Here is a 25270-nt window from a genome sequence, read left to right on the forward strand (position 1 = left end):
AGTGAAGGGGCTGAGGTAGCACATGGCTATGTTTTGTTGGTAGAATGATAACACAGCATCTTAAACTGGGTGAGTGAGGCATAAGAGAGGTTTTGGAGGTAGAGATTAGGTGGGAAACTTCAGAGGATGAGGGGAAAAAGGAGCAGCGAAAAGAGGAGGGAGATCACAGTAGTTCTGATCAGTCTTTTTGCAGAAAGCTGGTGGGATATTGTGTGAGGAGGGAAGAGGTATCTGAAAGGCTTAAGGGGAAGGGAGCTGAAGGTTGTGAACAGGCAGCCAAGCTTGTAGGTATATGAGTCAGTGGGGAGGAGATTGTTTGAATTAACAAGAGAGAGTACAAAGTTGTAATGGATGGAAGTCTGCATAGTGTCTTGACTTTATTCAGAGGCATTTGGCAGCAAGGAAAAAAGGAATTGGATGTTGGGAATAAATGGAAAGTATTTTGTGGTGTAAAATAGAGAGGCAAATGCATTCTGGGAGGTAGGGAGGATACTGAATCAATAGTGGAGAAGTGGAGGCTGGGAGAGGCAGAGCAGTCATGGATATCAATGGACTGACGGTCACAGAAGAGCCAGGTGAGGGCAGCAGAGGGAAAATATGAAATGCAGAAGGAGGAAGTGGATGGTGTTCAGAGAAAAGAAACTCTATTATTGAGTGATCAGAGAAGGAGCGCTGTTTAATGAAGGCAAGGTGAAGTGAGTGGCCATTTTGGTAAGTGGGGGAGTTGATCCAGGGCTAAAAGTTGAATGAGGAGAACGGGAGTGGGGGGGGACAGAAGTCTATCAGGTTGGACAGAAAATCAACATAAGGTCACTGAGAATGTGGGTGAATGGTAGATTGTGATGAGGAAATGAGAGAGCATCAAGTGTCAAAATAGGGTATATGGTGGCAATATCGGAGAAACCAGATCTATCACTAGTAAATGCATGGAGTGGCTACTACATATATTTGCATTTCTGTTTTTCTTTGTACTATTTGTAGCAAATGCTTATCAAGTAGCTCTTTGGAATACTTAATCCCAGTGGCCATTTATGTCCTCAGCTTATGCTGTTTACTATGAGGGTAATAACTTATATGGTAAAATGAATGTGATTGTACAATTATCACTTGTATCTGTTCTGAAATGTAGAGGGGAACACATGGTTTGGGATAAAGGGAAGGTTAAAATGACACAGCAAGTTCCAGCGAATGCGGACCTAGAAATTGGATCTTTATTTTATGCTTTTATTTCTTTAACTGATTATCTGTTCACTGCCTGATAATACCGCTCAAGCTGATCCTGTTAGTTTTCTGTCATTGTTATAAGCCTTAAAAGGCAACCTTGAAAATGTAAATTTTAAAATGCAGTTCGTCACCACCATAGAAGAGGAACAGAAGAGAAACTTTAAGGTCTCTGAGACTAATGGTAGAATTTCAAATAGTTATTTTTATTATTTTTTGCTTGCTGTCATTGTTGGAGTTCTTTATAGTTGCTATATGCTACCTGCTAGGAGACACTTAACCTATGTACGTGCTGAATAGGGTTATTTGACACCTTGATAGCATCATTTTTATTATAAAATGGAAAAAATATTAAAATGACCATAAAATTACATATGAATCACATTAAATTAATTACATTAAAATATCTCAAAATAAGGGTGCAAATACAAGTGTTCAGAAGTTAGGAAATGCCAGCATTAAGGTCGGGTCCACCTATAATAAAATAAAATTGAATCTAATATACAATAGGCATTGTTGATTAATTGGAATTCATTGTAATAGTCCATACAAAAATTCTACATTAAAAGGTTGCAAAAGAAAGCACTGAGAAGTTAGGAAATGTCAAAAATAAGTTTTCCTGTGAAACCTTAATTCATCCCCCTTGTGTGTGTGCGTGCATTATAATATCTTATTACATGATCACATAGTTCTTTTTCCAGAGGAATTCTGTAGCAGTTGTTCAATACTTTTATCTTCCCATGGAGTGTAGCCTTGGTTGTTTTGTTTTTGTTTTTTAAACTACACTACATGGTATAAGGACTTTTGCAGACCCTTCTTGGTGCCTCACAAATATTACTGAATTTATCCTCACATCACTCAAGTGAGATAGGGAACTATAATATTGTCTCCATTTTACAGATGGAGATGTGAGGCAAAATAAGGTACAGAGAGTCTAAGGGTTTTGCATTCATTTCAGTAGTGGTGTTGTGAGTATAAAAATGGCGAGGCACTGTGATATTATGGTTATGTGGGCCTTGTAAGTACCTGAAAGAGAGAATTTTTCATAAAATGTTTCCACCCAGAGTGCTGATTGCCTCCAGTCATATAAAATCAGAAATAGGTTTATACTGAGAAAAGTTTGTTTCATTTTCAGTCATAAGTAACATTAAAAATGCTATGGCTCAGAAATTCTGAAAAATGAAATGTGTCATCAAAATGCTTGATAGTCTCTTAAATATACTAGCTCAAAACATGGTCTTATAATTCACTGTTACAAAGAATGACCCTTATAAGAAAATAGAATATTTAAATGAGTTAGCTTCTATGTGTAATGTGAGCTTTTGTAATTTTGATGAATTTTATATGTCAAATGTGTGATTTAGGAATGCATCTCTTCTACATCCCTTCTGCCATAATAGGCCCTTAGGAATTCTCTGTGCTTTGTGATTAGTTGTGCTGGTTACCTGAACAGTAGTAAAATTATCTACAGCTACAGCTGAATGCTTCTAAATAAAGCTTTAGTGGAACTGTTCTCTGATCAACATTTCCCACTCAGAGTGTGGTTCTACAGGAGCAGAGAAAGATGATTTGTCGCAGACCATTAGGTTTTCAGCCTCTCTTCCCCTGCTTCCCTAAAACTACTCTGTCAACCCACTGGTTTAGTGATGTAAAGGATTCATACCCTGGCCTTTCATGTCTGCAGCAGATCCAGCTTCAAATCATACTGAGGCCACAATTCTAAGGGTCTAAATGCATTTCCTAATGGAAATGAATCAATATCACAAAACCATAGCACAATATAACATAACTAATAACCAAACAATAATGCTTAGCCATCATATAGTGCTTTTCATCTGTAGCTCACAAACTGTTTTAGGAAGTTATGCAAGCATTATTAGCCCCTTTTACTGATGGGGAAACTGAGGTATAGGGTGATTTGGTGACTGCCCAAAGTCACACAGTGAATTAGTGGCAGAGCCAGGTATACTCCTTAGCCCTTGAACCATACTGTCTCCCAGTGTGATCAGCAATCTCTGTTGAAGAGAATGGCAGGGGAAGTTTCTGATTAAGATTGATGCTTTGGTAGAGCTGCATGTGAAGCTTGCATAAGAACAGCAGTTGGCACTGTTCCACTCTCTAGATGGAATTGTTAGTCCCTGATGTTTTTTTCCCCCTGGGAAGAAGGAGAGGTTCTTCAAGTCCTAAAATCATCACTATATACTTCTCTCCACCTGTAGTTCCATTTCTGTCCAAGGATGAATTTTGCCCAGGTTATTTTTGTTTGTTTGTTTGTTTGGATGACTTTAACCCTACTTGTGATAGCTTAAAAGAAGCATTTACAGTGTTATCTTAAGACATGATATTTTGAACAGTGAAGCCTTGTTACCATCAGAGACCTCTTCTGGTCTCCTTAATTTAGAGGTAAGTGATGGTAACATAATTCTTCCATTTAGGTTTTATGTAGAAGTTCCTTTGTTCCCGATCGATTTTTTTTTTAACATCATACCTGTACAGTACTGTGAAGTACAAATCCCATAAGGGCAGAAAGCTTGACAAACATTACCTGAACATAAAATTCGTTGTCATCTTTTTTCTTTTTCTTTCTTGACCATACTTATTTTGCCAGCACAAGGTAAATCCCACTGTCCCCTTAGGTTTGTGTGTTCCCCCTCCTCCTTTCCAATACCCTCCTGCTCCTCCAACAGTAATGCTATATCGGGATTTGTTCAGGAATACCAATGGACTTACTTTTTGTTGCTTCAAAATGGACTACTTTGATATTCAAATAGGGATCTAGGAAGATGACTGTTGGCTTTAGATAATTTTTTTTACAGCGATGGGCAATATGATGACAAAATCCTACAAATTTTACTATTCAATGATTTGCCAAGTTGTTTTGCATCTGGTTGGTTGGATCATGGTTTATCACAGGAATTATGGGGTTTCTGTTAATGTGAATTGGACATATTTATTAACTTTTTTTCTGTTTTTCTTCTTTTAATAGCGGCACTTATTAGGGGGAATCGTAAAAACTGTGCTCAATTTTCTGGATCTCTTGACTGGTTGATCAGCAGATTGGAAAGATTGGAAGCCTCCTCTGGTACGTTTTTCAGTATTCTATCTCTCTTTTTCCCTCCCAGTTTCTTCTTCAAAAATGTATAAAGACTTGATCAAGCACTCATTCAGTCATGCTGTTTTGAGTTTTTTTGTGCTGATGGGAAAATAGATTGGAGTGGGGAAAGCAAGATTTGACCCATAACTTTCACTGGTCATCAATGTAGTTCTAGGTATGCTTTTGATACTCTTTTGGTATTTAGTACTGTATAGTGATAAAAACTAGGTCTATCTACAGATTATCGAAAGCAATGAATTAATGAATTAGGGTTGTTTTTTCCCCCTTTTTCTTTCATTTCTATTTCTATTTTGAGTAACATTTGCATTTGGTCTCATCCTTGGTTACCTGGTTATATTATCATCTCCATTTTCCAATTGGGGCAAAATACATAAGCAGGATTGCTCACATGAATAGCCCCCAAACAGCATATCCTGCCAGCAAATCTTTGTGTTGGGTTTAAGGTAGGACAATACCTTCAAAGTAGATTCATTGGTAGATTGGTTAATATGTACATTGAATGTGTGGTGTCAGAAGGCTCTAACTATTGGTTACATTTTTTCTGCATAAAATACATTTGCCTGTTTTGAAACTCTGGTTTTGGTTATTGGGAATATTACTTTTATCAACATACTTAAAGCCAAAATGAAGTTTTATTTTAAATGTGAAACTGAAGAATTCTTATTTTTGTATTTTAATTATCTGGCTTTACAGCTCCAAAAGATCTTGGCAATCCAAAATCTGGTTGTATTATGTAAATTGCAACAATGCTGGTATTGGTCAGATTATCCATTTAATTTGGGTGATGGAGAGGGGGGCGGGGAAAGAGTTTACTAAAGAACTTTAAAGTGGCTGATGTTAATGCAATGAGTATGGGTGCAGAATGCTATCATGAAAGATGGCCCTCAAGTAAGTTTGTCTAAAAGGAGTATGTTTTTGTTATACTGTTTATTTCCACATTTAAAGGTGCTGATTGCTTTTCAAAATAACTAAATAATATAATTAAAACATTAATAAAAAGTCTAACTCTTCTCCAACCACTGAATCCCTCATGCATCTAAGAATTATCTTTAAGCACCTGTGACTTAAGTTGTGTTTGCTTTGCTCAAATTCTTTTGGGTGAAGCTTACCCCAGTACAGCGAGACAGTGTAAAAGCCCAAGAGGGCAGAGCTTCTGCTGGTAGCAAATCAATTGTTCCACTAGGGTAGGCACATTCAGTGTTGATAGCTCTTGATTGCTCTGTCACAGCTTCCCACGTATAGTCTTTCCATAATATGTTAAATTTCCGCTTAAAAATAAATGCTCAAGGCCACATTAAAGCTTATATTCAAAGTGAAGGTTGAAATGTAACATGGCATTCACAGAACCAAATGGAATTAATAAATTGACACAGACATAGGTGATATTGTAAGTATTAACCACTGGGATTATCTTGGATACATACATTTTCTACTTCTTTCCCTTTCTGTTTTTGAGCATTTTTCCACCCCTCACAGTTAGCCTTGTACAAGGTGAACAGGAAGGAGCATGGGTGGGTCATAAATTGCAGGGCTTACAATCTAGCAAAGCACGTATATCTCAGTTATTCCCCATGTAATTACCTAATTTCCTTACTATCTTGATTAGGCCCTGTGCCAGATGCCCAGCACATCTTGATGTCTGGGGTGACCAACTGGCACTTTCTCTAGAGAAGCTATTAATGATGGACCTTGGCACCTTTGATTGCTGAATTGTGCTTCTAAGGATCCCTGCTTCTACCTCCCCTGGAAGTAATAAACTAAGCATGGGATTCACATTATCATTAAAGTTACTCTTCCGGCTCAACATACTTTTGTTTTTAACTTACCAGCATTCAGGGTAATTCTTTTAAAACCTTAGAACAGAGGTTTTCCAACTGCAGGTGGTGTGGAATGTATTCTGGAGAGGGCGAGGGGTGTGAGAAGCTGCTCTGCCTTCAGAACTGCGTGGCCACAGAGTGGCAGCTGCTGGCTGGGCACCCAGCTCTGAAGGAAGTGCCGCCACCACCAACAGCAGTGGAGAAGTAAGGGTGGCATGGTATGGTGTTGCCATTGAAGGTAGCTCCGCTGCCAGCAGCAGCAGAGAGGTAAAGGTGGTAATGCCATACCATGCTACCCTTACTTCTCCACTGCTGCTGGCAGTGGCACTGCCTTCAGAGCTGTGTGCTCAGCCAGCAGCCGCCACTCTCCACTCTGCCTTCAGAGCTAGGTGGCTGTATATGTACTTGTGTGGCAGGGGTGGGGACATAAATTATTACAGGCTCAAAGACGGGGGGCACGATCAAATAAGTTTGAGAACCACTGCCTTCGAACATACAAAACTAGGAAATTGATTGAGTAGTACCTTGGACTGTACTGAAAAGGAATAGTTGTGCAGAATAATAAATAATTGTATGTAGGATGCTCAGCAGTACTCTTCTGTTTAGCTATGCATATTTAACATGACTTTAATATTTCTAGAACTCCACTAAGTCAAAACAAAATTTCTATTGGCCTGAGTGGCTTGATGAGATATACAGTAAATATTTGAAGACATTTTATTTTATAGAGCTGAAGTGTCCATCCCTGGGAATCTGGGCACCACTTAAAAGATATTTATTTGTCTTACCAAAGTGTCTCACTTCCCACTAGTTTAAAACAGTCAATTTGCTTATTTATTACAAAGCTCTCGTTTTTTAAAAATTTGATAGTGTATTTTTTTTGCCTCTTTCCACCTCCTTTAGTTTGATCCAATAGACAATATATGGGAGACAAATTTTCTAGCATTAGAGAATCTCTTGTATCCCAAGCCAGTAGTCAGAAATCAGGGTTGCATTTCTATAAATTACAATGCTGATTTAAGGGCTGTTAATCCATTTCTTTTTTTTTTAATTTGCTGATGTAATTGTTATCTTTTCTTTCTGTTCTAAATACGAATTTTTCATTCTTTTAAAAATTATCTATGTCAACCTGAGAATGTACCAGTATGATGTCACACAGGCAGTTGGGTAGATTGTAATAAAAGCTTGACTTAACAGCTATAAATTGGGATCAGGGAGGAGTGGCTGGGTCTAGACATTTGAGATTGATTTTTGACTGTTTCCCAAGAATGCTTTCCATGCTGACAGTCACATTACTGGTCTGAAGGCAAAGTAATATGATGACTATTACAGATAATATTGCAAAGAAAAATGACCATAACCTCTTAGCCTCTTGTTCTTTCCCCCTTTCAATGTAGTGGGTTAAATAAAGTATTTATGGGAAGAAAAGAGTACTGCTATGACACCTGTCTTGTACACTTCATACAAATTAATTCCGTACCTCTTAGATTTGCTCAGAATTCCATGTGCAATGCAGAACAAAAATTTATATACTTCTATTTTTTTTGGTTAAAGATTGTTAGGCAATGAGTTCTTTTGGTGCATAACTTGCAAACTGAGTGAGTCATAAGACAGAGAGGATGAGCTGAGAAACAGGTGAGCTGAGGAAAAAATATAAAATGGATATCAATATAATCGATCTTTCTTTTCCCATTTTTTTCATGAGCTATTTTTCATGAGTGTAGATAATTTAACAATCTAGCAAAGAATAGCACAGTTTTATTTAACTTCTCTGTTCTCTGACAAAATCATTTGTCTTGCAAATTTCAGCTTTAACTAAAAAAGGAAAAATGGATACAAACAAATTTAAAAAGAAGCATACGTGGCATTCATTAATGCCAACAAAAGGGGCACACGCATATATATGATATGAATTTAGTATATAGTGGGTTTTTATTTCCTCAAGGCTTTTGAACATAGTAGACTCTTCCAGCTGCTGTGGGTGGCTGTTGCACTGAAGGTAGGACAATACCTTCAAAGTTCATTGGTAGATTGGTTAATATGTACATTGAATGTGTGGTGTCAGAAGGCTCTAACTATTGGTTACATTTTTTCTGCATAAAATACATTTGCCTGTTTTGAAACTCTGGTTTTGGTTATTGGGAATATTACTTTTATCAACATACTTAAAGCCAAAATGAAGTTTTATTTTAAATGTGAAACTGAAGAATTCTTATTTTTGTATTTTAATTATCTGGCTTTACAGCTCCAAAAGATCTTGGCAATCCAAAATCTGGTTGTATTATGTAAATTGCAACAATGCTGGTATTGGTCAGATTATCCATTTAATTTGGGTGATGGAGAGGGGGGCGGGGAAAGAGTTTACTAAAGAACTTTAAAGTGGCTGATGTTAATGCAATGAGTATGGGTGCAGAATGCTATCATGAAAGATGGCCCTCAAGTAAGTTTGTCTAAAAGGAGTATGTTTTTGTTATACTGTTTATTTCCACATTTAAAGGTGCTGATTGCTTTTCAAAATAACTAAATAATATAATTAAAACATTAATAAAAAGTCTAACTCTTCTCCAACCACTGAATCCCTCATGCATCTAAGAATTATCTTTAAGCACCTGTGACTTAAGTTGTGTTTGCTTTGCTCAAATTCTTTTGGGTGAAGCTTACCCCAGTACAGCGAGACAGTGTAAAAGCCCAAGAGGGCAGAGCTTCTGCTGGTAGCAAATCAATTGTTCCACTAGGGTAGGCACATTCAGTGTTGATAGCTCTTGATTGCTCTGTCACAGCTTCCCACGTATAGTCTTTCCATAATATGTTAAATTTCCGCTTAAAAATAAATGCTCAAGGCCACATTAAAGCTTATATTCAAAGTGAAGGTTGAAATGTAACATGGCATTCACAGAACCAAATGGAATTAATAAATTGACACAGACATAGGTGATATTGTAAGTATTAACCACTGGGATTATCTTGGATACATACATTTTCTACTTCTTTCCCTTTCTGTTTTTGAGCATTTTTCCACCCCTCACAGTTAGCCTTGTACAAGGTGAACAGGAAGGAGCATGGGTGGGTCATAAATTGCAGGGCTTACAATCTAGCAAAGCACGTATATCTCAGTTATTCCCCATGTAATTACCTAATTTCCTTACTATCTTGATTAGGCCCTGTGCCAGATGCCCAGCACATCTTGATGTCTGGGGTGACCAACTGGCACTTTCTCTAGAGAAGCTATTAATGATGGACCTTGGCACCTTTGATTGCTGAATTGTGCTTCTAAGGATCCCTGCTTCTACCTCCCCTGGAAGTAATAAACTAAGCATGGGATTCACATTATCATTAAAGTTACTCTTCCGGCTCAACATACTTTTGTTTTTAACTTACCAGCATTCAGGGTAATTCTTTTAAAACCTTAGAACAGAGGTTTTCCAACTGCAGGTGGTGTGGAATGTATTCTGGAGAGGGCGAGGGGTGTGAGAAGCTGCTCTGCCTTCAGAACTGCGTGGCCACAGAGTGGCAGCTGCTGGCTGGGCACCCAGCTCTGAAGGAAGTGCCGCCACCACCAACAGCAGTGGAGAAGTAAGGGTGGCATGGTATGGTGTTGCCATTGAAGGTAGCTCCGCTGCCAGCAGCAGCAGAGAGGTAAAGGTGGTAATGCCATACCATGCTACCCTTACTTCTCCACTGCTGCTGGCAGTGGCACTGCCTTCAGAGCTGTGTGCTCAGCCAGCAGCCGCCACTCTCCACTCTGCCTTCAGAGCTAGGTGGCTGTATATGTACTTGTGTGGCAGGGGTGGGGACATAAATTATTACAGGCTCAAAGACGGGGGGCACGATCAAATAAGTTTGAGAACCACTGCCTTCGAACATACAAAACTAGGAAATTGATTGAGTAGTACCTTGGACTGTACTGAAAAGGAATAGTTGTGCAGAATAATAAATAATTGTATGTAGGATGCTCAGCAGTACTCTTCTGTTTAGCTATGCATATTTAACATGACTTTAATATTTCTAGAACTCCACTAAGTCAAAACAAAATTTCTATTGGCCTGAGTGGCTTGATGAGATATACAGTAAATATTTGAAGACATTTTATTTTATAGAGCTGAAGTGTCCATCCCTGGGAATCTGGGCACCACTTAAAAGATATTTATTTGTCTTACCAAAGTGTCTCACTTCCCACTAGTTTAAAACAGTCAATTTGCTTATTTATTACAAAGCTCTCGTTTTTTAAAAATTTGATAGTGTATTTTTTTTGCCTCTTTCCACCTCCTTTAGTTTGATCCAATAGACAATATATGGGAGACAAATTTTCTAGCATTAGAGAATCTCTTGTATCCCAAGCCAGTAGTCAGAAATCAGGGTTGCATTTCTATAAATTACAATGCTGATTTAAGGGCTGTTAATCCATTTCTTTTTTTTTTAATTTGCTGATGTAATTGTTATCTTTTCTTTCTGTTCTAAATACGAATTTTTCATTCTTTTAAAAATTATCTATGTCAACCTGAGAATGTACCAGTATGATGTCACACAGGCAGTTGGGTAGATTGTAATAAAAGCTTGACTTAACAGCTATAAATTGGGATCAGGGAGGAGTGGCTGGGTCTAGACATTTGAGATTGATTTTTGACTGTTTCCCAAGAATGCTTTCCATGCTGACAGTCACATTACTGGTCTGAAGGCAAAGTAATATGATGACTATTACAGATAATATTGCAAAGAAAAATGACCATAACCTCTTAGCCTCTTGTTCTTTCCCCCTTTCAATGTAGTGGGTTAAATAAAGTATTTATGGGAAGAAAAGAGTACTGCTATGACACCTGTCTTGTACACTTCATACAAATTAATTCCGTACCTCTTAGATTTGCTCAGAATTCCATGTGCAATGCAGAACAAAAATTTATATACTTCTATTTTTTTTGGTTAAAGATTGTTAGGCAATGAGTTCTTTTGGTGCATAACTTGCAAACTGAGTGAGTCATAAGACAGAGAGGATGAGCTGAGAAACAGGTGAGCTGAGGAAAAAATATAAAATGGATATCAATATAATCGATCTTTCTTTTCCCATTTTTTTCATGAGCTATTTTTCATGAGTGTAGATAATTTAACAATCTAGCAAAGAATAGCACAGTTTTATTTAACTTCTCTGTTCTCTGACAAAATCATTTGTCTTGCAAATTTCAGCTTTAACTAAAAAAGGAAAAATGGATACAAACAAATTTAAAAAGAAGCATACGTGGCATTCATTAATGCCAACAAAAGGGGCACACGCATATATATGATATGAATTTAGTATATAGTGGGTTTTTATTTCCTCAAGGCTTTTGAACATAGTAGACTCTTCCAGCTGCTGTGGGTGGCTGTTGCACTGTCCTGGAACAGAGAGCAGAGAGACTCCCTCTTTTACTCCTTAATGCTTCCCCTGCTGGTGCCCATGCAGTGAAGCGGAAGAGTGACTAATATGGAGAGGAGACAAGAGCTGGATTTGGGGCCGCACGGGGAGTACATTGGGACAAACATTTGGATGGGCGACAAATTGAGAGTTGGTGGGCAGGGGATGAAGGACTGTGAGCTGGTGGGGTGGAGTGAGGGAGACTGGCTTAGCAAGGAGACTGGGAACCAATGGATGGGGAGGTTGAGATTAAATGAGGAACTGGGAGTATTGAGGAGTCTGGACCTTGCTGGGCAAGGGGAATGGGACAAGGAGCCTGGCTGGGGAAGACTCCATTAGTCACTCCATTAGCTCCCATGGCAGAGGGCTGTGCTGTAGAGCTAAAGGTTCCCACTCCACTGATGATCAATCAGTACGATTCCACTAGATTTAATATGTTTTTCTCAGTTTGCTTTCAGCTTACCTATTACACTGCCTACACAAATCTTCGTTAAAAGAACATTAAAGTTGCAAAGTCAAAAATACAGATGTTAGGAAATACCAGTTCGGTGGAAAAAATAGTATGTGACCATGTAATTAAAGACTGTATCATAACGCATATACACAAGAGGGCCAAATTACAGTTGTACAGGCAATCTTAATTCTAGAATTTCCTTACATTTGGTTGTCTGACATTGCAACATTAACAGTCTTAACTTATTCTATTAACACTTATTTGGTGTAATATGGATAACAACAACATCACAGTTACATAACATAGATTAAAATGTATAAGTTGTATTAACCTTATTAAAGGCATAAGCCAACCAACAACTATTTTTTGTTGGGGAAAAAAACTTTTCTTGTAGTCAGGTTATTATATAATCGTCTAGTATTGGATTTCTTGCACTTTCTCTTCTGAAACATCTGATTCTAGCCACTGTCATTGACAACCACTGTATCAGGAACCATCATGGTCCAGAGGGCTTGTTAGCACTAGTAAGCGCCAACCTGCCACTCAGTGACCTGCTAGTTGTTGTCAGAATAGGAACTGAACTCCATAGAGGACTCCAGTCCTGGAATCTGATTGGCAGAATGCTGGGGGTCCTGATTGGTTGGCAGCTTCTATATAAACCTAGCACAGGAACAGGAGGAAGTACTTGCAACTAGGTTGTCCCTACTTTGGACTGCTTCCACTGAGATACCTGCTCCTACTGGTTGCTGCTGATCTCCTGGTAATTTGACCCTGACTGACACCTGACTTTGATTTGCTCTCTGGCCTGTCTCGGACTGTGATTTCCTGGAAACCCAACCAGTGGCATTGGAACAATTTGTATAGTATGGGTTTGAAAGCCACTGAACAAAACTGTAACCTCTGTATATGGTGGAAACCACTTCAAGCTGGGGTGTGTGCAGCACCCCTGAACCTAACCCTGTCTGACTCCTGACTCCTGCTCCGGTCAGTAGGTCAGACTGTTCATGTCCTGATTGTGACACACTGGTCTGATAAAATATGGCAATTCCTGTGTTCTTGAGTGTGTTCTTCATTATTTTTTCACAATGAGTATGGACATAATGGCGTTTACAGTAATATAATGCAGCACTCTGAGAGTTGACCATTAGCAGTGGGATCAGCAATAGCTTTTAGGCAATGTATCTCTGGGAGGGAAGTGTGTAAGACTTTTGGGCTGGAGCAGAAGGGTAATGGAACTGAACAACATTCAGTGTGCTGTGATAGTCATGTCATGTTTTCAATTTGCCCTGCCTACTTGTTCACAAATCTGTGGTTATATGGAAACCTGGAACTGCACTTGTCATCAAGGTGTCCACTTTTTTCACACAAATCTACATGCGGTTCTGGTATTATTGTGCATTAATCTGCAACATGTTGAAGTCAGGAGCTTTAAGAACCGAAGAGGTTTAGAGTGATCACAGCAATAATAACAACAGTGACTTGGTTGCATTTTTTAAACGGTTGATTTGAGTCATATTTCAACCCTTGTTGTTTTGTCATTTGGTTGTTACATTGTTTCCCTCCAGGGTACAGGGCAACTTGATCTTATTTGTCCCAGTACTGGGGTGCAAGCCATTTCAGGGGGCTCCAACAAAATGTATCAAATACACAGTACCACTATTTGTGGTACCAGCAACACGTTCTATGAACTGGCAGCAGCATAATCAGCCACCTTTCAGTTGCATCTTGCATTGATTCTAAATGTCTTGTGAGAAGACTGATCAGAATTCTAACCTGGTGCTCCATCCTCTGCTGCCTCCTTTCCACCAATAAATAGTTTCTTCTCCCTCTCCCATATGCCAATATATACTTTCAGTTGACGTATTAAAGCAAAAGTGCCACCAGTGCACTGGTGCTTTTCCTTTGTGCCCTGAATGTTGCACAACGCTTATCAGATACATCAGATTCATAGAAATTTGAAAACACAGCAGGAGGTAACGTTTCCATGTCACAGGCACAACATTTTTGTTCTCTTCAGCCTTTTTCTGTGGTACTCCTATGTAAAAACAGCATATTTCCATTGCTGAATGGCCCTCCTTAATGCTGTAGGTTATGTCAGTCATGGATCATCACTTGGTATAAGTTGTTAAATTTGTTGCCTCAGTAGCCTTCAGAGGATCAGCAGCAGCCGTGGAGGCAGACATATCCCTAGGCAACTGATTTGTCTGTTTTCCCCCCAGCTTTGTAATAAGAAACACACACATATCCCGTCCCTCACCACTACTCTCTGTCCCTGAGACGCCAAGGGAAAATATTCAGTCAATGTCAGTGCAAGCACTGCTCTCACCATAGGAACTGGGATCAGCTGTCACAACGTTTACCAAGTAGTGACATGTCTCAGCAGGTGGTGATTACAACTGATATGAATGATTCTGCAAGGATGCTTCCACCATTTTACTAGGTATTCTGACACTATATGCCAATGTTTAGAAGTCTGATTCTCTTTAGTGAGGGAAGTGGAGTTGTCACTTTGGGACCCTGAGCCATGCTGGTCTCCTCATGCAGTGATGTTTAATACTGCCTTTGATGAGGAGCTCACAAAAGAGGGGAACTCCTGGTGTAAGAAAGCAGACACCTGTGTTAAAATCACCTCTATTGCTCTGTCTTTTAGTATCAGCTTTTAAAAATAGTCTTGATTTCCCACAATCCATTTCAGGAATTTCATCAGTTTCATATGTAATTCTTTACTTAGATGGAATTCTTCATTGTGAAAAAGAATTTCTGTGTCTTTCTGCTACAATCTTTGAGCAAATTCATCCCTATATTGGTGCTAGGGCTGGCACTGGGACTGAAGGGAGGTGGCTTGTGCCTTCATGATTCTGGAATTGTGGGGGCTGTTTTGGCCCACAGTACACACCCAGTACTCCTATTGGGTCTGTGGAGTGAGGAAATACTAAGGTGTTAAGACCACCTCTGCCAAGATTGAGTTGGTCCCCTCCTATCTCTGGCCCAGCCCAGAACTTCCCATCCCCCGTACCTGGCGTTTCTGCAGAGGGCACCAAAGACTGGTGATGGGAGCTGCTGCTGCTGAAGTTAGGATGTAGATTCTTTAACTTCTGGAATCCTATGCTAAGGATAGGATTCCCTGTGTAACTGGATGATTTCCAGGCTGTCAGAATACTTTGTGGGACTCTGGTTCTCTGTGGCTGAGTACATATTTCTGTGTGGGATTCTCTGGCAGAATTATTGCTTGTATTACAGTAATGGAGGGAAAACAGCATAATAAAGATAATGGATTTAAAGAAGGCAGACTTTTAGCAAACTCGGGGTGTTGGTAGGTAAGATCCCATGGGAAGCAAGTCAAGGGGAAAACAGTTAAAGAGAGTTGTCTCTTTGAAAAACTGCTATTATTAAGGGCACAAGAGCAAACTATCCCACTGTGTTGGAAAGACAGGAAGTATGGCAAGAGACCACCCAAGATTAACCAGGAAATCTTCAATGATCTGAAACTCAAAAAAGAGTCCTACAAAAAGTGGAAACTAGGTCAAATTGCAAACAAGTATGTAGATTCAAAATTAGAAAGGCCAATACCCAGAAAGAAAATGAAGCAAATAATGAAGCTATCAATTTGCAAACACCTAGAAGATGATAAGGTGAGAAGTAGCAGTCAGAATGGATTTGTCAAGAACAAATTATGGCAAATCAACCTAGTAGCTTTCTTTGAGAAGGCAACAAGCCTTGTAGATAGGGGGGAAGTGGTAGATGTGGTATATCTTGACTTTAGTAAGGCTTTTGATATTGTCTCACATGACATATCATAAACAAACTAGGGAAAAACAACCTAGATGGAGCTACTATAAGGTGGGTGCATAACTTGGTTGAAATTTTAAAATAATTCTTACCTATTTTCCAGGGCACCAATGCTGACCCTCCCTCTCACATGCATACCTGCACAGAGCCCCACTGTGACGGTTCCTGCCCCCGACATGTCAGTTCCTTCCCTCTCTTACTTCCATTCTCTCTTTCTACACAGAGATGCTGTCTGTTCTGGCAGGAGATCTGAAGGTGCAGCATGGTGGGGGGAGCACAAATGCTAATATACACCTGTCTCCATCCACACTTGCCTGCTGCCCCCACAGCAGTGCTGATTTCACCTAGCCCCTATATGGCTGGGCTCCTGGCTCCTCATGACACTCCTCTTTGGTGCAGCTGGGGATTTGAGGCAGCAACTATATATGGAGCTAAGGTTGCACTAAGGTCTCTGTGCTGCAGCCTGGGCTTCCCCAGCGTTGATGCCTTAGTGCATGCACAGGCAGCTCCCCATAGCGCTGATGCCTAGTAGAGGGATGCTGCAGTTAAGGGTTGGGGAATATCACTGGAGCTGGCAGTACTGGAAGAACATGGGTGCTTTCACATAAGGAAGACAAGGTCCTTTACATGTAAGAGATGTTGCAGCACAATATGGAAGTTGTTGGCACCATTTTGGGGATACCTATTGGGTTGGTGCTTTCAACGCCTTGCTTTCATGAACATTTGAGTCTGAGAGAGGTGAAAAGAGAATCAGTCGTTTAAAAATTGACAGAGCCACAGTTAAGATTCCTTTCCAGATGTGTTCCACCTTCAGGAAATATTGTCACAACTTAAGTATCAGAGGGGTAGCCGTGTTAGTCTGGATCTGTAAAAAGCAACAGATAGTCCTGTGGCACCTTTAAGACTAACAGATGTATTGGAGCATAAGCTTTCGTGGGTGAATACCCACTTCGTCAGACGCATGACACAGGACTCTCTGTTGCTTGTCACAACTTAGAAATTGCATAGAATTTGAGTACCAATTTGTTCTTTTGAAAGCATTTTTGAATAGTCGATAATGCAATAATTTTATAAGTTTGTTTCACATTTTATGTAACATACTGGGATTATGATTTTCAGAAACAGGTTAGGATTTTGGGTCCCTTGATTTTTTTTGTGGGGAGGTGAGTCCAATTTGAATCCCACTGAAAAAGATCCCCATTCGCTCGTAAGACCTAAAACACAATCATTGGATGTCATCAATGGACACCTGTCTCTCACAGGCATCCTACCTAGTAACATACCAGATTTGGCTCAGGACAGGACATCAGGAGACACACAATGCATTTGGTGGCTGTTTCGCTGACCGAAAGACAGTATGAGAACTAACCTAACAACTTGAATCCCCTTAAAGGGGCCTGAGTACCTGACACCTATCAGGTTTCAGAGTAGCAGCCGTGTTAGTCTGTATCCGCAAAAAGAACAGGAGTACTTGTGGCACCTTAGAGACTAACAAATTTATTAGAGCATAAGCTTTCGTGGGCTACAACCCACTTCTTCGGATGCATATAGAGTGAAACATATATTGAGGAGATATATATACACACATACAGAGAGCATGAACAGGTGGGAGTTGTCTTACCAACTCTGAGAGGCCAGTTAAGTAAGAGGAAAAAAAACTTTTGAAGTGATAATCAAGATAGCTCAGTACAGACAGTTTGATAAGAAGCAAGTGTGAAAATACTTACAAGGGGAGATAGATTCAATGTTTGTAATGGCTCAGCCATTCCCAGTCCTTATTTAATCCTGAGTTGATTGTGTCTAGTTTGCATATCAATTCCAGCTCAGCAGTCTCTCGTTGGAGTCTGTTTTTGAAGTTTTTCTGTTTTAAGATAGCCATCCACAGGTCTGTCATAGAATGGCCAGACAGGTTAAAGTGTTCTCCCACTGCTTTTTGAGTATTATGATTCCTGATGTCAGATTTGTGTCCATTAATTCTTTTGCGTAGAGACTGTCCGGTTTGGCCAATGTACATGGCAGAGGGGCATTGCTGGCACATGATGGCATATATCACATTGGTAGATGTGCAGGTGAACAAGCCCCTGATGGTATGGCTGATGTGATTAGGCCCTATGATGATGTCACTTGAATAGATATGTGACAGAGTTGGCATCGGGCTTTGTTACAAGGATAGGTTCCTGGGTCAGTGTTTTTGTTCAGTGATGTGTGGTTGCTGGTGAGTATTTGCTTTAGGTTGGGGGGTTGTCTGTAAGCGAGGACAGGTCTGTCTCCCAAGATCTGTGAGAGTAAAGGATCATCTTTCAGGATAGGTTGTAGATCTCTGATGATGCGCTGGAGAGGTTTTAGTTGGGGGCTGAAGGTGACAGCTAGTGGTGTTCTGTTATTTTCTTTGTTGGGCCTGTTTTGTAGGAGGTGACTTCTGGGTACTCATCTGGCTCTGTCAATCTGTTTTTTCACTTCAGCAGGTGGGTATTGTAGTTTTAAGAATGCTTGATAGAGATCTTGTAGGTGCTTGTCTCTATCTGAGGGATTGGAGCAAATGCGGTTATATCTTAGAGCTTGGCTGTAGACAACGGATCGTGTGGTGTGTCCTGGATGGAAGCTGGAGGCATGTAGGTAAGTGTAGCGGTCAGTAGGTTTCCGGTATAGGGTGGTATTTATGTGACCATCGCTTATTAGCACAGTAGTGTCCAGGAAATGGACTGCTTGTGTGGATTGATCTAGGCTGAGGTTGATGGTGGGATGGAAATTATTGAAATCACGGTGGAATTCCTCAAGGGCTTCTTTTCCATGGGTCCAGATGATGAAGATGTCATCAATGTAGCGCAAGTAGAGTAGGGGCGTTAGGGGACGAGAGCTAAGGAAGCGTTGTTCTAAGTCAGCCATAAAAATGTTGGCATACTGTGGGGCCATGCGGGTACCCATAGCAGTGCCGCTGACTTGAAGGTATATATTGTCCCCAAATGTGAAATAGTTGTGGGTGAGGACAAAGTCACAGAGTTCAGCCACCAGGTTAGCTGTGACATTATCGGGGATACTGTTCCTGATAGCATGTAGTCCATCTTTGTGTGGAATATTGGTGTAGAGGGCTTCTACGTCCATAGTGGCCAGGATGGTGTTTTCTGGAAGATCACCGATGGATTGTAGTTTCCTCAGGAAGTCAGTGGTGTCTCGAAGATAGCTAGGAGTGCTGGTAGCGTAGGGTCTGAGGAGAGAGTCCACATAACCAGACAAGCCTGATGTTAGGGTGCCAATGCCTGAGATGATGGGGCATCCAGGATTTCCAGGTTTATGGATCTTGGGTAGCAAATAGAATGTCCCTGGTCGGGGTTCTAGGCATGTGTCTGTACAGATTTGTTCCTGTGCTTTGTCAGGGAGTTTTTTTAGCAGATGGTGTAGTTTCTTTAGGTAATCCTCAGTGGGATCAGAGGATAATGGCCTGTAGAATGTGGTGTTAGAGAGCTGTCTAGCAGCCTCTTGGTCATATTTCAATTTATTCATGATGACGACAGCACCTCCTTTGTCAGCCTTTTTGATAATGATGTCAGGGTTGTTTCTGAGGCTGTAAATGGCGTTGTGTTCAGCATGGCTGAGGTTATGGGGCAAGTGATGTTGCTTTTCCACAATTTCAGCCTTTGCACGTTGACGGAAGCAATCTATGTAGAAATCCAGTCTGTTGTTTCGACCGTCCGGAGGAGTCCACGCAGAATCCTTTTTTTTGTAGTGCTGGTAGGGGGGATTCTGTGGGTTAGTATGCTATTCAGAGGTATGTTGGAAATATTCTTTGAGTCGGAGACGTCGAAAGTAGGATTCTAGGTCACCGCAGAATTGTATCATGTTTGTGGGTCTGGAGGGACAAAAGGAGAGGCCCCGAGATAGGACAGACTCTTCTGCTGGGCTAAGAGTATAGCTGGAAAGATTAACAATATTGCTGGGTAGGTTAAGGGAACTACTGTTGTGGCTCCTTGTGGCATGTAGCAGTTTAGATAGTTTAGTGTCCTTTTTCCTTTGTAGAGAGGCAAAGTTTGTTTTGTAAATGGCTTGTCTAGTTTTTGTAAAGTCTATCCATGAGGAAGTTTGTGTGGAAGGTTGGTTTCTTATGAGAGTATCCAGTTTTGAGAGCTCATTCTTAATCTTTCCCTGTTTGCTGTATAGGATGCTGATCAGGTGGTTTCGCAGTTTCTTTGAGAGTGTGTGACACAGTCTCTCAGCATAGTCTGTGTGATATGTAGATTGTAATGGATTTTTTACCTTTAGTCCTTTTGGTATGATGTCCATCTGCTTGCATTTGGAAAGGAAGATGATGTCTGTCTGTATCTGACACCTATCAGGTCCCTTTAATTTATCTCAAGTTGGGCACTCTCCAACCATCATGTTTTTGTGATCCAAAATCACTAGCCACTTTTGAAAATTTAGCTTTGAAAATTCATATTTATGGTAATGTAGTAAAGGGTCAGATGTATATTATATGGGTTGTAAAGGAGTCTTTATTAGAAAGTTGGCTGTGCAATTCTGTTGCATAATGAGGCTCATTCTATTGAGGAGCTTAGTAGAGGCTGGAAAGATTTTTGAAATCTTTGTTTTTAAAATGTTAACTTTTGTGCTTTTATGATGTGCTTGGAGCTAGTGATAAGCACTTTATAAAAGTTTAAGGGTGAGATTTTCAGAAACACCTAATAGACTTTCAGTGGGATTTGTACTCCTAAATCACTTAGGTGCTTTTGAAAATCCCACCTTCAATCAATCAATCAATCAATCAATCAAATGCATCCAGCTTCTGTGCTAGGCCACAGAAGTTTTGAAGATTGTTATTTGTGGTACAAGAGTTCGGATGCAGGTTGTTCTGAATTGGTCTTATAAGAAGTAGGTCACTTTAGTTCTGGCTGCCTGATTCCAACATGATCTGCAAATTCACTCTTACGTTTGAGTTTTCCTGAATAATGTCTGGGGCTCAATTCTGCAAGTTGCCAAGAGCTCTGACCTCTGAGACAATTAAGCATATGCTTAAGTTTCAGCATGTTAATAGTTTGATTGAAATTAAGAGGACTTGTGTGCTTAACTTTAAGCTTTATGTTTGTTGGATTGGTGCCAGAAAGTATACATACCACATGTATGATTCTTGAATAAATGATTCTTGAAATTACATATTTTAACCAAAGTATAATTACATGAGGTATTCCACTAAAATAATCAATTACTTTTTCTAAAGTGCCATGTGTAAAGGAAAAATAGCAATTTCTCTTGGCCAGATTGAAATTTAATTCAGCTTCACTATGGAAATTTTCTAAGTTATGTCCCCAGAGTGAATGTTTTCTTGAATTTCTTCCAGTGAAAATAAAAACATAACATAAGAATGGCCGTACTGGGTCAGACCAAAGGTCCATCTAGCCCAGTATCCTATCTACCGACAGTGGCCAATGCCAGGTGCCCCAGAGGGAGTGAACCCAACAGGCAATGATCAAGTGATCTCTCTCCTGCCACCCATCTGCACCCTCTGACAAACAGAGGCTGGGGACACCCTTCCTTACCCATCCTGGCTAATATCCATTAACGGACTTAACCTCCATGAATTTATCCAGTTCTCTTTTAAACGCTGTTATAGTCCTAGCCTTCACAACCTCCTCAGGCAAGGAGTTCCACAAGTTGACTGTGTGCTGTGTGAAGAAGAACACAGGACTTGAAGATGTGTATGGTTCTAAGCAGAACATCCATTTCTTCAGTGATACTTTTCAATGGAGAGTAGTTAGGATACAAAATGCCATTTCTAAGACCATAAATGGTAATCTGTTAATATTCCCATTATAAGCACCACTACATGAAATGATAGCATGAAACCATTTGGGACCATAATAAGTACATTTCCAGTGATTCCCTGATGTATTCTCACTCACCAAATTGAAGCATACGTCGTTTTCAGCACTCCTCTCTAAATCCCAACTGCATTACAAAGGAGATTTCAGAAGGAAGAAGCTATTTGAGGTCAATTATAATCGAGTGTGGACTCTTTGTTCTTCAAGTAAACCACTTAGAAAATATGTCAGGGGAGTGTGATCATTTCTGCCTGGAAATCAGGCAAGGTTTCTAAAATAGAATTGTCTATCCTCTCTCGTGTCAGACGGTTCGGTTATAATAACAGTAACACTTAAAACACCACAACACCTTACTTGGCAAAACATTCTCAGAAAAGAGAGTCTGGAACCAGAATAATTTGTCTAAACTTTAGAGTTTAAATAGAATGAGGATCCAGTTTTAGATCACCCCTTGTTTTGGTTTTGATTGGGGGGAAAAAGAGTTTCTGTTGAGATTTTGCAGAGCCAAGATCACCCTGGCTTTGTTTAGTTCTACATTTCAGTCTCCTTATTAAGAATGACTTACACTTTGGGCAAAATTGTGCTTGCTTATTTGCATGGTAGACAATAAACGTATTCATGTGAATAAGATTAACAGAATTTGATCCTATCTCTCATAATAAGAAACAGTAACTTTTTGAAAATCTGTTAATATATAAAATATTTTAAATTATTTTTATTCTTATTCTAATTAGCAATGATTGTAAATATCTATAAATCACAAGCTGGTACCATCATGATTTAGAAAGCTAGGAAGCCTTAATGTTAGCTATCCCCAGATTTAAGATATCTATGTGAAGTAGGTCATTCTCAAATCTCTCACTTAGAATTCTAATTGGCCTTTGGGTTTTGAGCTGAAAATCAAATTAAAGATAAACCATTTAGATTCTTTCTTCTCTGTTTAAAAAATGATATAAAAGTCATTTTAAAACTCCCATATGTAATTTATATTCCCTCGGGCTTACTGGATGTAGTTTGCGGAGCCAAGTAGATATGAGACAGAATTTGGTTGGAATACAAGTAATCGAAATCTTTAAAACTGAAAATAAGTTAATTTCACTTTCAGACAAATATTTATCTTTAAATAACAGACTTTGTGTGAGATGTGGAGTGCATGGATCTGTGTGTCCTACAGCAGTGGTTCTCAAGCTTATTTCATCGCGTCCACCTTCTTTGTGTCTGTAGTGGTTTACGCCCTCACCTGCTCCCCCGGCAGCCACCGCTGTCTGAGCAGCCACCGCTCTCCGGCTGTCCAGCTCTGAAGGCAGAGGGGAGAGCAGCAGCTGCTGGCTGGGTGCCCAGCTCTGAAGGCAGTGCTGCTGCCAGCAGCAGCGGAGAAGTCAGAGTGGTAATACCATACCATACCACCCTTACTTCTCCGCTGCTGCTAGTTGTGGTGCTGCCTTCAGAGTGGGGCGCATGGCCAGCAGCCGCCACTCTCTGGCCACCTAACTCAGAATGTGCATAGTATAATTTTTTTTCCCTAAAGTTTGTCCCCCACTCCCAAATATATTCTGTGTCACCCCATTTAAGAACCTCTGTCCTACAGTGCTATAAGATGCATGCTTTATGATTTCACAGCCTTCTGCTAAGGAAAGTGACCAGCTAAAATGAAACACGGCATCTTATATCTGAAATGACCTTATTGTGCATACAAAATAGTTAACCCACCAAAAAGCCCCAGAAAAACATAAAAAAAAACTTTTTATAAAGGACGTGATCTGTACATATAGGGTATAGCCATCATGGAAAACCCAATTTTTAGTCTCCTGATCATACTTCTAAAACTTATAGAAAAGTGGAAAAACAGAAATTCCAACTGTCATGCTGTCTGAAGTGGTTCATGATCATGAGTGTCAACCTCAGGGAAAACGGTCAAAATCACAGCACACACCCCAAACTGGTAGTGCATTCTATAATTAGATTTCACCAACCCTGTAACAAATGTGAACTCCTGATCGCTGTAACAGTCCTACCATGGAGTCACAGACTGTCCCCTTGGGCACTCCAGTCTATCTTGCGACCCAGGCAAGCTGGACTTAGTGATAAATGGTCACTTACATCCAAAATCACAAAATATTCAGGTCGCTCCCAGTCCCAAGAGACCAGTCACTTACCCTGGATCAGTTTGTACCTTTGATCTCACACCAAGGACAATGCTGGTAGCCAATCCTATAGGCATTCTTCTTCATGGAAGGTGATCTTGTAGCCTGCAACAACGTCGATGGTGTGATGGCAGCCCTCAACATCGTTCACAATCCAGATGAGTGGAGACTGTTCATTGATTCATCGAAGACGAGTCTTAAAGCTGTTTTAGTGCATAATGGCAATGTTTTGCCATCAATTCCAGTTGGTCATGCAGTCCATATGAAGGAAACCTATGACAACATGAAACAACTTTTGAGGTGCATAAACTATGACCAACATCAGTGGCAGCTTTGTGGCGATTTGAAGGTTGTTGCTCTCTTGCTTGGTCTGCAGACTGGATACACAAAGTACTGCTGTTTTCTCTGCGAATGGGATAGTCGTGCAAGAGATTCCCACTACATCAAGAAAGATTGGCCACTCCAACAGTCATTGGAGCCTGGGAGGAAAAGTGTTCAGCATCCACCACTTGTTGAATCAAGGAAGATTTTGTTACCACCCTTACACATCAAGCTGGGTCTGATGAAGAACTTTGTCAAGGCCATTGACAAAACACAAGCAGCTTTCAAGTACCTCCGTGGAAAATTTCCAAGGTTAAGTGAAGCTAAGATAAAGGAAGGTGTCTTTGTTGGTCCTCAGATTCGTGAACTTCTTCGAGATGATGCATTTGACCATGCACTGCGTGGCAAGGAAAAGACGGCATGGAAAGCCTTCCAGTTAGTGGCAATAAATTTTCTCGGAAACAACAAGGCAGACAACTACAGGTTGTTGGTGGAAAACCTCCTCAAGGCATACAAAAGCCTTGGTTGCAACATGTCACTAAAGATACATTTTTTGCACTCTCATCTAGATTTTTTTCCCACCGAACTGCGGAGCAGTGAGCGACGAGCACGGCGAGCGATTTCACCAGGACATTGCAACAATGGAGAAACGCTATCAGGGCAAATGGAGCCCATCAATGCTTGCAGACTATTGCTGGACAGTGACAAGAGATGCTCCATTTAATGAATACAAGAGACAAGCCAAGAAGCGCCGAGTAGACACTGAATAGGACTAAACTATGTACAGAATAGTTTTTTGCCTTTTGTTTCATAATAAATTTTATTTATATAACCCTTTTGCTGATTTTTAAAGTGTTACGTAAACAGGACAGGTGAAATATTATCATGTAAAACAACCATAAACACATGAAAAGACCTAGGTTTACAATTTATGATTAAAACTCTACTATCTACACAATATACATAGACATAAAATGTAAAAACTTAAATATCTTAGAAACAGTAGCCAATCAGTTGTTTTAATTGTCATATTTGAATTCAGCACATCAAAATACATAATAAATAGCACATTTTATCTCTGAAGCAGACGACTTCTCAAAAATTGTAGACCAGTGTTATGAAAGTCAAACATATATGTAAAAAAGTAATCTAGGATACAAACTAGGTAAACATTAAACCAGAACTGAAGAAAACAGAAACCAGTACCGGGAAA

General features: G+C 40.0%; 1 protein-coding gene across 1 annotated transcript in view; it reads left to right on the top strand.

Moving 5' to 3' along the window:
* The window catches only part of RYR2 (ryanodine receptor 2), a 527178-nt gene that overhangs the window by 167118 nt on the left and 334790 nt on the right, over nucleotides 1-25270 (top strand). The window contains exon 17 of the mRNA XM_065401458.1: nucleotides 4208-4303. Within this exon, the coding sequence (XP_065257530.1) occupies nucleotides 4208-4303 (96 nt within the window). The remainder of the gene's footprint in view (nucleotides 1-4207; nucleotides 4304-25270) is intronic.

This window comes from Emys orbicularis, chromosome 3 (genome assembly GCF_028017835.1).
Source record: "Emys orbicularis isolate rEmyOrb1 chromosome 3, rEmyOrb1.hap1, whole genome shotgun sequence".
NCBI classification, from domain to species: Eukaryota; Metazoa; Chordata; order Testudines; family Emydidae; genus Emys; species Emys orbicularis.